Source organism: Melospiza melodia, unplaced genomic scaffold, assembly GCF_035770615.1.
Source record: "Melospiza melodia melodia isolate bMelMel2 unplaced genomic scaffold, bMelMel2.pri scaffold_210, whole genome shotgun sequence".
Taxonomy (NCBI): Eukaryota; Metazoa; Chordata; class Aves; order Passeriformes; family Passerellidae; genus Melospiza; species Melospiza melodia.
Window position 1 is genome coordinate 130445 of NW_026948546.1, and position 13432 is coordinate 143876.

The 13432-nt window shown below is 52.2% G+C and overlaps 1 protein-coding gene and 1 long non-coding RNA gene across 3 annotated transcripts; one reads left to right on the forward strand and one right to left on the reverse strand.

Moving 5' to 3' along the window:
• Positions 1-52: 52 nt before the first annotated feature.
• On the reverse strand, positions 53-8875 carry ZNHIT1 (zinc finger HIT-type containing 1). Its single transcript, XM_063182404.1, has 5 exons — positions 8822-8875; positions 7289-7459; positions 3312-3391; positions 2142-2311; positions 53-898 (listed from the first exon to the last, which is right to left on the reverse strand). The coding sequence occupies exons 1-5, from the start codon at positions 8841-8843 to the stop codon at positions 877-879; spliced, it is 465 nt and encodes a 154-aa protein (XP_063038474.1). The 5' UTR covers positions 8844-8875; the 3' UTR covers positions 53-876.
• Positions 8876-9195: 320 nt separating this feature from the next.
• On the forward strand, positions 9196-11744 carry LOC134433591 (uncharacterized). 2 transcript variants are annotated; one of them, XR_010031648.1, is made up of 3 exons: positions 9196-9861; positions 10814-10902; positions 11644-11744. It is a non-coding gene; the product is annotated as an uncharacterized LOC134433591 (long non-coding RNA). The 2 variants fall into 2 exon arrangements; XR_010031649.1 differs by lacking the exon at positions 11644-11744 and adding an exon at positions 11460-11487.
• The last annotated feature ends 1688 nt before the right edge of the window (positions 11745-13432 follow it).

The following is a 13432-nucleotide window of genomic DNA, read 5'->3' on the forward strand; positions in this document are numbered from 1 at the left end:
CCCCTCTCCTGTAGCTCCTCCCACCTCCTCCAAATAAAGTCGATCCCAAAGATTTTGGTAGGAAAAATTCGGCTTTTGGTTCAAACCGGGCCCGGTCGCCATCTTGGGAGTGGGAGGGGCCATGGCGGCCATTTTGTGGGCATGGTCATGGCGACCATTTTGTGGATGTGGCCGTGGTTGCCATTTGTGGGAGGGGCCATGGCAGCCATTTTGTGGGCATGGCCATGGTGGCCATTTTGTGGGAGGGGCCATGGCGGCCATCTTATGCTGGAGCCATGGCAACCATTTTGTGGGAGATTCAATGGCAGCCATTTTGTGGGTGGGGCCATGGCAGTCATTTTGTGGGCATGGTCATGGCAGCCATCTTGGGGGTGGGACCATGGCAGCCATTTTGTGGGTGGGGCCATGGCAGTCATTTTGTGGGCATGGTCATGGCAGCCATCTTGGGGGTGGGACCATGGCAGCCATTTTGTGGGTGGGGCCATGGCAGTCATTTTGTGGGCATGGTCATGGCAGCCATCTTGGGGGTGGGACCATGGCAGCCATTTTGTGGGTGGGGCCATGGCAGCCATCTTGGGGGTGTGGTCATAGCTTCCATTTTGGGGGTGTGGCCATGTTGAGGGTGGAGCCAAGGCAGCCATTTTGGGGGTACGGCCATGGTGGCCATTTTGGGGTGGGACCACGGCAGCCATTTTGGGGGTACGGCCATGACGGCCATCTTGGGGGCGGAGTCACAGCAGCCATCTTGGGGGTGGAGCCACGGCGGCCATTTTAGGAGTGGGACCAAACAAAGATGCGCTCACGGAGGCCATATCCGGGTGACATCATGGCAGCCATATTGTGGGCGTGGCCACACCCGCCATATTGGGGGCGGGGTCACACCGTCCACTTCAGGCACCTGCGGGGAAGGGGAGGGAAAGGTCAGGGGTCAGCAGGGTGAGACCCCTCCCCACTAAAAACTGGGGGATCCCAGTTTTCCCCATTTCCGTCATTTTTCCCCTTTTTTCCCCTTTTTCCCAATTTTGCCAATGTTTCCCAGTTTTTTACCTTTTTTCCCTGTTTGTCACATTTTCCCTTGCATTTTTCCTATTTTCCCAGGAATTGTTCCCATTTTCTTGGGTTTTTTCCCATTTTTAAAATATTTTTTTTATTTTCCTGGGTTTTTCCCTTTTTCTACAAAGTTTTCTCTCTGACTTTCTCATTTTTACCAAGTTTCTACCATTTCTTCCTGTTTCCCCATTTTCCTGATTTTTTTTTCTCATTTTTACCATGGTTTTTCCCACTTTTCCACCATTTTTAAACTTTTTTTTTCCTGATTTCCAGTTTTCCCAATTTCTTCCCATTCTGCCATATTTTTTCTCATTTTTTTGTTGATTTTCTCTTCTTTTTTCTGTTTTTCCCCTTTTTTTTCCATTTTTTTCCATTTTTGTGGTTTTGTCCCCATTTTTTTGTTGGTTTTCCTATGTTCCCATTTCCCCCCCGCTTTTCTTGGGTTCTTTTCCCATTTTTCCCCCATTTTTTGGCCATTTCCCCCAATTTTCTTCTGTTTTTTCCCTTTTTTTCTTTTTCCCAGTTCTCCCCAGGCTTTTCCACATTTTTACTGGATTTTTTCCCATTTTTTATTGGTTTTCCCATTTTCCCCCCCATCTTTCCTGCTGTTTTTTCCCTTTTTCTTTTTGCTGTTTATTCCCCATTTTTCACAATTTTTTTCCCATTTATTCACCATTTTCCTATTTTTTTGCTCTTTTTTCCATTCTCCTGGGGTATTTTCCCATTTCTTGTTGGCTTTGCCACCTTCCCAGTTTTTCCCCGTTTTTCTTTTTTTTTTCCCCTTTTTTGGGCCTTTTTTCCCCATTTTTTCACTGTTTTTTCACCATTTTTCCCTGTTTTCTGAGCTGGTGTCCTGGTGGGTGCCCAGGCAGGGTGTGCAGCAGTACCTGGCCCCGCAGGTGACGCAGGTGTGTCCCCAAACCCATTTTTGGGCCGTTTTCCCCCATTTTTGGGCCATTTTCCCCCATTTTTGGGCCGTTTTCCCCCATTTTTGGGCCATTTTCCCCCATTTTTGGGCCGTTTTCCCCCATTTTTTGCCGTTTTTCCCCATTTTTTCACCGTTTTTTCCCGTTTTTTTGCTGTTTCCTGACCTGGTGTCCTGGTGGGTGCCCAGGCAGCGTGTGCAGCAGTACCTGGCCCCGCAGGTGACGCAGGTGTAGCCCGAGGGGAAGCCGCAGACGGCGCAGAAATGGCGCTGGGGCAGCCGGGACGGGGCGGCCCCGGCCGAGACGTAATTGGGGCCCTCGGCTGCACTCAGGTTCTGAAAGGGTTAAAATATAAAATTCTGACCCAAAACTCCAGAATTCAGGACAAAACTCCAGCCCCAAAATCCACCTCAAAAATCCAGCTTAAAATCCAAAATTCAGCCCCAAAATCCAGCCCAAAAATCCAGAATTCAGCGTGGGGCCCTCAGCCCTCAGCTGCACTCAGGTTCTGAAGGGGTTAAAATATAATATTCTGACCCAAAATGCCAGAATTCAGCCCCAAAATCTGCCCCCAAAATCCAGCCCCAAAATCCAGGCTGAAGTCCAAAATTCAGCCCCAAGATTCAGCCCCAAATTCAGATGAAAATCCAAAATTCAGCCCCAAATTCAGATGAAAATCCAAAATTCACTCCCAAAATCCAGCCCAAAAATCGAGAATTCAGTGCGGGGCACTCGGCTGCACTCGGATTCTGAAGGGGTTAAAATAGAAAATTCTGACCCAAAATTCCAGAATTCAGAACAAAACTCCAGGCCCCAAAATCCAGGCTGAAATTCAAAATTCTGACCCAAAATCCAACCCAAAACCCCAGAATTTAGACCCAATATCCAAAATCAGCTCAAAATCCAGAACTGAGACCCAAAATCAGTCCCAAAAATTCCAGAATTTAGACCAAAAATCCAGCCCCAAAATGCAGGTTGAAATCCAAAATTCAGCCCCAAAATCAGCCCTAAAATCCAGCTTAAAATCCAAAATTCAGCCCCCAAATCCACCTCCAAATAATCCAGATTCAAATCCAAAAATTCACTCCCGAAATCCAGTTTAAAACTCAAAGATTCAGTTCCAAAATCCAAGCCCAAATTATCTGAAATTCCCTCAAACCACCCCCAAATCCCCCAAAATATTTAAAAATCCCCTAAATCTCCTTTTTACTCTCCAAAATCCCCTCTGACCTCCCAAAATCCTCAAAAATCCCCCAAAATCACCCCCAAATTTCCCAAATTTCCTCAAATTTCTCCCAAATTCCCCAAAATTTCCCCAAATTTCCCCATCCCCACCTGCTCCTCCAGCAGGGCCTGGAAGTTTTTGCGGAAGCGCAGCTTGAAATGATCCCCTCGAGTTTTCTTCTTCTTCTTGCCTGGGAAAAAACCCAAAATTCAGCCCAAAATTCACCCCAAAATCCAGATATGAACCCCAAAGTTCTGCTCCCAAAATCCAGATTTCAACCCCAAAATTCTGCTCTCAAAATCCAGATTTCAACCCCAAAAATTCCAGCCCAAAATTCACCCCAAAATCCAGATATGAATCCCAAAGTTCTGCTCCCAAAATCCAGATTTCAACCCCAAAATTCCCAAAATTTCAGCCCAAAATTCACCCAAAAATCCAACCCCAAAATTCAGCCCCAAATCCAGATTTGAACCCCAAAATCCAGATTTCAACCCCAAAATTCTGCTCCCAAAATCCAGATTTCAACCCCAAAATTTCAGCCTAAAATTCACCCCAAAATCCAACCCCAAATCCAGATTTCAACCCCAAAATTCAGCCCAAAATCCAGATCTCAACCCCAAAATTCTGCTCCCAAAATCCAGATTTCAACCCCAAAATTCAACCCAAAATTTAGTGAAAAATGCAAATTCTGCCCCAAATTCAGCTCAAAATCTGATCCCAAATCTAAAATCCACTCCAACGCCAAATTCAGCCACAAATCCAGAATTCAATCCCAAAATCAGCCCCAAACTGCAAAATTCAACCCCAAAATCCAATTAAAATGCAAAATTCAGCCCCAAAATCCAGAATTCAGCCCCAAAATCAGCGAAAAATGCAAAATTCTGCCCCAAATCTCAGCCTGAATCCAGCCCCAAATCCACTCCAAAATCCAGATTTCTGTCCCAAATCCTGAATTCAGCTCCAAAATCAGCCCCAAATTCAGCAAAAACTGCAAAATTCAATTCTAAAATCCAATTAAAATAAAAAATTCAGCCCCAAAATCCCCTTTAAAGCCCCCAAATCCCTTTAAATGCCCCAATCCAGCCCAGTTTGGCCCAGTTTGTCCCGGTTCAGCCCAGTTCAGCCCGGTACCGGTCTCGGTGCTGTCGCTGAAGTTGGGGAGCCCCAAAACCCCCAGAGAACCCCCCAAATCCCCTTTGAACCTCCCAAAACCCTCCCAAACCCCCCAATCCCGGTTCCCTCAGTCCCAGTTTGTCCCAGTTTGTCCCAGTTTGTCCCAGTTTGTCCCAGTTCAGCCCGGTTCAGCCCGGTACCGGTCTCGGTGCTGTCGCTGAAGTTCCGGAGCCGTTTCCCAGCCCAGGACCCCCCAAATCCCCTTTGAACCCCCCCAAATCCCCCAATCCCGGTTCCCTCTGTCCCAGTTTGTCCCAGTTTGTCCCAGTTTGTCCCAGTTCAGCCCAGTTTGTCCCGGTTCAGCCCGGTACCGGTCTCGGTGCTGTCGCTGAAGTTGGGGAGCCCCAATACCCCCACAGAACCCCCCAAATCCTATTTATACTCCCCAATCCCGGTTCCCTCTGTCCCAGTTTGTCCCAGTTTGTCCCAGTTTGGCCCAGTTTGTCCCAGTTTGTCCCGGTTCAGCCCGGTACCGGTCTCGGTGCTGTCGCTGAAGTTCCGGAGCCGTTTCCCGGCCCAGGACCCCCCAAACCCTATTGAACCCCCCCAAAATCCTCTTTGAACCCCCCAATCCCGGTTCCCTCTGTCCCAGTTTGGCCCAGTTTGTCCCAGTTCAGCCCGGTACCGGTCTCGGTGCTGTCGCTGAAGTTGGGGAGCCGTTTCCTGGCCCAGGACCCCCCAAATCCCCTTTAAACCCCCCCAAAACCCCCCAATCCCGGTTCCCTCATTCCCAGTTTGTCCCAGTTTGTCCCAGTTCAGCCCAGTTTGTCCCAGTTCAGCCCGGTACCGGTCTCGGTGCTGTCGCTGAAGTTGGGGAGCCCCAATACCCCCACAGAACCCCCCAAATCCTATTTAAACTCCCCAATCCCGGTTCCCTCTGTCCCAGTTTGTCCCAGTTTGTCCCAGTTTGTCCCAGTTTGTCCCAGTTTGTCCCGGTACCGGTCTCGGTGCTGTCGCTGAAGTTCGGGAGCCGTTTCCCAGCCCAGGACCCCCCAAACCCCTTTAAACCCTCCCAAACCTCCCAATCCCGGTTCCCTCTGTCCCAGTTTGTCCCAGTTTGTCCCAGTTTGTCTCAGTTTGTCCCAGTTTGTCCCAGTTTGTCCCGGTTCAGCCCGGTACCGGTCTCGGTGCTGTCGCTGAAGTTCCGGAGCCGTTTCCCAGCCCAGGACCCCCCAAACCCCTTTAAACCCTCCAAACCTCCCAATCCCGGTTCCCTCTGTCCCAGTTTGTCCCAGTTTATCCCAGTTTGTCCCAGTTCAGCCCGGTACCGGTCTCGGTGCTGTCGCTGAAGTTGGGGAGCCGTTTCCTGACCCAGGACCCCCCAAAATCCCCTTTGAACCCCCCCAAATCCCCCAATCCCGGTTCCCTCATTCCCAGTTTGTCCCAGTTTGTCCCAGTTTGTCCCAGTTTGTCCCAGTTTGTCCCAGTTCAGCCCAGTTTGTCCCGGTTCAGCCCGGTACCGGTCTCGGTGCTGTCGCTGAAGTTGGGAGCCCCAATACCCCACAGAACCCCCCAAATCCTATTTAAACTCCCCAATCCCGGTTCCCTCTGTCCCAGTTTGTCCCAGTTTGTCCCAGTTTGTCCCAGTTTGTCCCAGTTTGTCCCAGTTTGTCCCGGTTCAGCCCGGTACCGGTCTCGGTGCTGTCGCTGAAGTTCCGGAGCCGTTTCCCAGCCCAGGACCCCCCAAACCCTATTGAACCCCCCCAAAATCCTCTTTGAACCCCCCATCCCGGTTCCCTCTGTCCCAGTTTGGCCCAGTTTGTCCCAGTTTGTCCCAGTTCAGCCCGGTTCAGCCCGGTACCGGTCTCGGTGCTGTCGCTGAAGTTCCGGAGCCGTTTCCCAGCCCAGGACCCCCCAAACCCCTTTGAACCCCCCAATCCCGGTTCCCTCAGTCCCAGTTTGTCCCAGTTTGTCCCAGTTTGTCCCAGTTCAGCCCAGTTCAGCCCAGTACCGGTCTCAGTGCTGTCGCTGAAGTTCGGGAGCCGTTTCCCAGCCCAGGACCCCCCAAACCCCCCAATCCCGGTTCCCTCTGTCCCAGTTTGTCCCAGTTTGTCCCAGTTTGGCCCAGTTCAGCCCAGTACCGGTCTCGGTGCTGTCGCTGAAGTTCCGGAGCCGTTTCCCAGCCCAGGACCCCCCAAACCCCTTTAAACCCCCCCAAACTCCCAATCCCGGTTCCCTCTGTCCCAGTTTGTCCCAGTTTGTCCCAGTTTGTCCCAGTTTGTCCCAGTTCAGCCCAGTTTGTCCCGTTCAGCCCGGTACCGGTCTCGGTGCTGTCGCTGAAGTTGGGGAGCCCCAATACCCCCACAGAACCCCCCAAATCCTATTTAAACTCCCCAATCCCGGTTCCCTCTGTCCCAGTTTGTCCCAGTTTGTCCCAGTTTGTCCCAGTTTGTCCCGGTTCAGCCCGGTACCGGTCTCGGTGCTGTCGCTGAAGTTCCGGAGCTGTTTCCCAGCCCAGGACCCCCCAAACCCTATTGAACCCCCCCAAAATCCTCTTTGAACCCCCCAATCCCGGTTCCCTCTGTCCCAGTTTGTCCCAGTTTGTCCCAGTTTGTCCCAGTTTGTCCCGGTTGGGCCCGGTACTGGTCTCAGTGCTGTTGCTGAAGTTCCGGAGCCGTTTCCCGGCCCAGGACCCCCCAAATCCCCTTTGAACCCCCCAATTTCGGTTCCCTCTGTCCCAGTTTGTCCCAGTTTGGCCCAGTTTGTCCCAGTTTGTCCCAGTTTGTCCCGGTTGGGCCCGGTACTGGTCTCAGTGCTGTTGCTGAAGTTCCGGAGCCGTTTCCCGGCCCAGGACCCCCCAAACCCTATTGAACCCCCCCAAAATCCTCTTTGAACCCCCCAATCCCGGTTCCCTCTGTCCCAGTTTGGCCCAGTTTGTCCAGTTTGTCCCAGTTTGTCCCAGTTTGTCCGGTACCGGTCTCGGTGCTGTCGCTGAAATTCGGGAGCCGTTTCCCGGGCCGGGGCAGCCCCGCCTGTGGGTCGTCGCCGAAGTTGTCGTTCTCCAGCGCCTCGAGCTGCCGGTGCAGGCGCCGCTGCCGCGCCGGAGCGTCCAGGACGCGCCGGGGACCCCCCTCGGGAACGCGGGCTGGCGGTGAAAGGGTTAAAATTCGGGCGTCCCCAAATTTGGAGGAATTTACCCCAAAAAATCAGGAATTTATTAAAAAAAAAATGGAGCGTTTCGACGAAAAAATGGGGAAGTTATGCCCAAAAATCCGGGAATTCAGCTCTAAAAAAGTGGATTTATGCCGGAAAATTGGGGAATTTATCCCAAAAAATTCAGGGATTTAACCCAAAAAAATGGGGAATTTAGCCCCAAAAGATGGGGAATTTATCCTGAAAAAACTGGGAATTTATCTCAAAAAAAACGGGAATTTAACCCCAAAATATCGGGAATTTGCCATTAAAAAACTGGGAATTTAACCCCAAAATATCGGGAATTTAGCCTCAAGAAATCAGGAATTCACCGCAAAAAATCAGGAATTTATATAAAAAAAAATGGAGCGTTTAGACCAACAAATGGGGAATTTGTGCCCAAAAAATCCGGGAATTCAGCTCTAAAAAAGTGAGGAATTTACGCTCTAAAAATCAGGAGCTTGCCGTTAAAAAAAAATGGGAAATTTATCCCGGAAAATTCAGGGATTTAACCCAAAAAAATGGGGAATTTAGCCCAAAAGATGGGGAATTTATCCTAAAAAAACTGGGAATTTATCTCAAAAAACCGGGAATTTAACCCCAAAATATCGGGAATTTAGCCTCAAGAAATCAGGAATTCACCCCAAAAAATCAGGAATTTATATATATAAAAAATGGAGCGTTTAGACCAACAAATGGGGAATTTGTGCCCAAAAAATCCGGGAATTCAGCTCTAAAAAAGTGAGGAATTTACGCTCTAAAAATCAGGAGCTCGCCGTTTAAAAAAAAAAATGGGAAATTTATCCCGGAAAATTGGGGAATTGATCCTCAAAAATTCGGGGATTTACCTCCGAAAAATGGTGAACCCCCGAACCGACCCCGGGACCCCAAAATCAACCCCGGGCACCCCAAAATCAACCCCGGGACCCCAAAATCGACCCCGGGACCCCCAAAATCAACACCGGGACCCCCGAACAGACCCCGGGACCCCCAAAATCAACCCCGGGACCCCAAAATCAACCCCGGGCACCCCAAAATCAACCCCGGGACCCCCGAATCGACCCCGGGACCCCCAAAATCAACCCCGGGACCCCAAAATCAACCCCGGGACCCCCAAAATCAACCCCGGGACCCCCGAATCGACCCCGGGACCCCCAAAATCAACCCCGGGACCCCCGAATCGAACCTGAGACCCCAAAATCAACACTGGGACCCCCAAAATCAACACTGGGACCCCCGAATCAACCCGGGACCCAAAATCAACACCGGGACCCCCAAAATCAAGCCCGGGACCCCCCGCGCCCCTCCCCCTCACCCGACGTTTTCTTCTCCCCCATCGTGAGGCGACTTCCGGTCGCCCGCCCTTCACTTCCGCCCTCTCCGCCGCCGCTTCCGCTCCCCGCCCCGCCCCGCTTCCGCCCTCACCTTGCGCCGCCATCTTGAGCGCGGCGCGGAAGCCCCGCCCCCTTTTCGCCATATTTGGTGCGGCGCCGAGGAAGCCACGCCCATTTTCGCGTTCCTGGCAACGTGGCAATTCGGCTCTGGCCACGCCCCTCGGCGCTGATTGGTCGGGAGGGCGGAGGGGTAGGCGGGGATTAGAGGAGAGGGCGGAGATGCGGGCGGGGATTGGCTGAGGCCCGGGGGGAGGGCACGCCCCCTCCCGCTAAGCCACGCCCCCCACGCGCCATGGCCGCGCTCGCGCTGCCGCTGCTGCTGCTGCTGCTGCTGGGGAGCCCCAAAACCGCCCAAAACTGCCCCAAAATTCCCCAAAACTGCCCCGGGAACCCCCCCGGGAGCCCCCCAGGGACCGCCCAGAACTGCCCCGAAATTCCCCAAAATTGCCCCGAAATTCCGCCCGAAATTCCCCCAAATTGCCTCAAAGACTCCCAAAATTGCCCCAAAAACTCCCAAATCGCCCCGAAATATCCCAAAATTGCCCCGAAATCCCCCCCGGGACCCCCCAAAATTGCCCCGAAATTTCCCCCGAGACTGAGCCCGAAATTCCCCAAAATTGCCCTGAAAACTCCAAAAATTGCCCTGAAAACTCCGAAAATTGCCCCAAAAATCACGAAAATTGCCCCAAAATCCCTCCCGGGATCAACTCCGGGGCTGACCCCAAAACCCTCCAAAATTGTCCCAAAAATCCTCAAAATTGTCCCGAAAACTCCCAAAAGGTCCATGAAAATTCCCAAAATTGCCCCGAAAATTCCCAAAATTGCCCCAAAACCGAGCCCGGGGTGGAGCCCGGGAGCTCCTCAGGGAGTGACCCCGAAAATGCCGAAATTTGTCCCAAAAATTGCCCCAAAAATGGCGAAAATTGCCCCGAAATTGAGCCCGGGATGGAGCCTGAGGATGGTGAGTGGGGGAGGGGCGGGGGAGGGGGCAGCGGAGGGGTCAAAGGTCAGGGGGAGGGGTCAGTGGTCAGTGGGAGGGGTCAAAGGTCAGTGGAAGGAAGCAGGGGTCACTCAGAGGTCACTCAGTGGTCACTCGGTGGTCACTCATGGGTCAGGGGTCACTCAGTGGTCACTCAGTGGTCACTCAGTGGTCACTGGTCAGTGTCACTCAGCGGTCACTCACTGGTTATTGGTTAGTGCTCAGTGGTCACTCATTGGTCACTGGGGTTGGGTCAGTGGTCACTCAGTGGTCACTCGGTGGTCACTCAGGGTCAGTGGTCACTCAGTGGTCACTCAGTGGTCACTCAGTGGTCACTCGGCAGGTCTCCTGGTGCTCACGGTGGCCACAGAGGTCACCGATGGCTCCTCAGTGCTCACTGGGGTGGGTCAGTGGTCACTCATGGATTACACAGCGGTCACTCACTGGTCAGTGGTCACTCAGTGGTCACTCAGTGGTCACTCAGTGGTCACTCAGTGGTCACTCCGCAGGTCTCCTGGTGCTCACGGTGGCCACAGAGGTCACCGATGGCTCCTCAGTGCTCACTGGGGTGGGTCAGTGGTCACTCATTGATTACACAGCGGTCACTCACTGGTCAGTGGTCACTCAGTGGTCACTCAGTGGTCACTCCGCAGGTCTCCTGGTGCTCACGGTGGCCACAGAGGTCACCGATGGCTCCTCAGTGCTCACTGGGGTGGGTCAGTGGTCACTCAGCACTCACTCACTGGTCAGTGGTCACTCACTGGTCAGTGGTCACTCAGGGTCAGTGGTCACTCACTGGTCAGTGGTCACTCAGGGTCACTCAGTGGTCACTCAGTGGTCACTCACTGGTCAGTGGTCACTCGGTGGTCACTCAGTGGTCACTCAGGGTCACTCAGTGGTCACTCGGTGGTCACTCAGTGGTCACTCTCTGCAGGTCTCCTGGTGCTCACGGTGGCCACAGAGGTCACCGATGGCTATCGCCGCTTCCTGCGCTCCGCCCGCGCCTTCAACTACACCGTGAAGGTAACGGGGGCGGGGCTACACGCGGGGGGCGGGGCTACACACGGGGCGGGGCTTCAACTACCGCATACAGGTGAGGGAAGGGGCGGGGCTAAGGCACTGTGGGCGGGGCTAAAGGAGATGGGGCGGGGGCTAAATGAGATGGGGTGGGGCTTCAACTACGGTGTACTGGGGAGGGGCGGGGCTAAGGGGGCGTGGCTTCAACTACAGCAAACGGGTAAGGGGTGGGGCCACAGGAATCGGGGCGGGGCCAAGGAACTGGGGGCGGGGCTACGGGACTGGGGGCGGGGCTAAAGGGATGGGGCGTGGCTCCAACTACACTGCACAGGTGAGGGGCGGGGCTAAAGGGAAGGGGCGTGGCTCCAACTGCACTGCACAGGTGAGGGGCGGGGCTAAAGGGAGGGGGCGTGGCCAAGGGGGGCGGGGCTCAAGAGATTGGGTCCCATATTTTCCCCATTTTTTGCCCTATTTTCCTCATTTTTCCACCTTTTTTTCCCATTTTTTCACCGTTTTTTCCCGTTTTTTCCCAATTTTCCCAAAATTTGGGTTTTTCCCCCCAGACTTTGGGGCTGGGCCGGCGCTGGCGGGCGGGGGAGGGGACACAGAAGAACTCCCCCATTTTTCCTCATATTTTCCCCCATTTTTTGCCCTATTTTCCTCATTTTTTCACCGTTTTTCGCCGTTTTTTCACCGTTTTTTCCCGTTTTTTTCCAATTTTCCCAAACTTTGGGTTTTTCTCCCCAGACTTTGGGGCTGGGCCGGCGCTGGCGGGGCGGGGACATCGCGCGCAGCCCCGGGGGGGGGCAGAAGGTTCGCTGGCTGCGGGCGGCGCTGCAGCCCCTGCGGGGGAGGGGCGGCCTCGTCGTGCTCTTCGTGGACAGGTGCGGAAATTTGGGGTGAAAAATGGGGATTTTGGGAAAAAATGGGAGTTCGGGGGCAAAAATCGGGATTTTGGGAAAAAAAATGGGAGTTCGGGGGGAAAAATCGGGATTTTGGGAAAAAAAATGGGAATTTTGGGGTGAAAAATGGGGGATTTGGGGGGAAAAAATGGGAATTTTGGGGGGAAAAATGGGGGATTTGGGGGGAAAGATTCGGGGTTTTGGGGTGAAAAATGGGGATTTTGGGGAAAAAAATGGGAGTTTGGGGGGAAAAATCGGGATTTTGGGGGAAAATTTGGAGGGAAATTTGGGGGCAAAAATCGGAATTTTGGGAAAAAAAAGGGAGTTCGGGGGGAAAAATCGGGATTTTGGGAAAAAATTGGAGTTTGGGGGGAAATTCGGGGGTTTTGGGGAAAAAAATGGGAGTTTGGGGGGAAAAATGGGGGATTTGGGGGGAAAAATTCGGGGTTTTGGGGTGAAAAATGGGGATTTTGGGGTGAAAAATGGGGGATTTTGGGGGAAAAATTGGGAGTTTGGGGGAAAAATCGGAATTTTGGGAAAAAAAATGGGAGTTTGGGGGGAAATTCGGGGGTTTTGGGGAAAAAAAATGGGGATTTTGGGGTGAAAAATGGGGGATTTTGGGGGGAAAAATTCGGGGTTTTGGGGGAAAAGTTGGAGGGAAATTTGGGAATTTTGGGAAATTTGGGGGCAAAAATTGGGATTTTGGGGAAAAAAATGGGAGTTTGGGGGGAAAAATCGGGATTTTGGAAAAAAATGTGAAAAATGGAAAAAACCCCATCAAAAACAGTGAAAAAATGGGGAAAATAGGGCGAAAAATGGGGGGAAAAAGGGGAATTTTGGGGTGGTTTTTGGGGTGATTTTGGGATTATTCTGAAGCGATTTTTGGGCGATTTTTCAGGTGATTTTGGGTAATTTTGGAGTCATTTCTGGGGTAATTTTGGCCATTTTTGAGGGGATTTTTGTGGTGATTTTGGGGTAATTTTGGACATTTTTGGGGTCAATTTTTAACAATTTTTAACCCTTCCCTCCCCAGCTACGACGTGGTGTTTACAGGGGGTTTTGTGGGGGTTTTTGGGGAGTAATTTTGGCCAATTTTGGGCTCATTTTGACTTCTTTTTTTGCTATTTTAACCCTTCCCTCCCCAGCTCCGACGTGGTGTTTGCAGGGGGATTTTGGGGCAGTTTTTGGGTTTTTGGGGCAGTTTTTGGGGCAGTTTTTGGGGTTTATGGGGCAGTTTTTGGGGCAGTTTTTGGGGTTTTTGGGGCAGTTTTTGGGGCAGTTTTTGGGGTTTTTGGGGGTGATTTTTGGGGTTTTTTGAGCTGATTTTGGCCGTTTTTAACCCTTCCCTCCCCATCTCCGACGTGGTGTTTGCAGGGGGTTTTTGGGGGTTTTGGGGCAGTTTTTGGGGCAGTTTTCGGGTTTTTTTGGGGGTGATTTTTGGACATTTTTGAGCTGATTTTTGGCCATTTTTAACCCTTCCCTCCCCAGCTCCGACGTGGTGTTTGCAGGAGGTTTTTGGGGGTTTTGGGGCAGTTTTTGGGGCAGTTTTTGTGGTTTTTTGGGATGATTTTTGGGCTGATTTTGGCCGTTTTTAACCCTTCCCTCCCCAGCTATGACGTGGTGTTTGCAGGAGA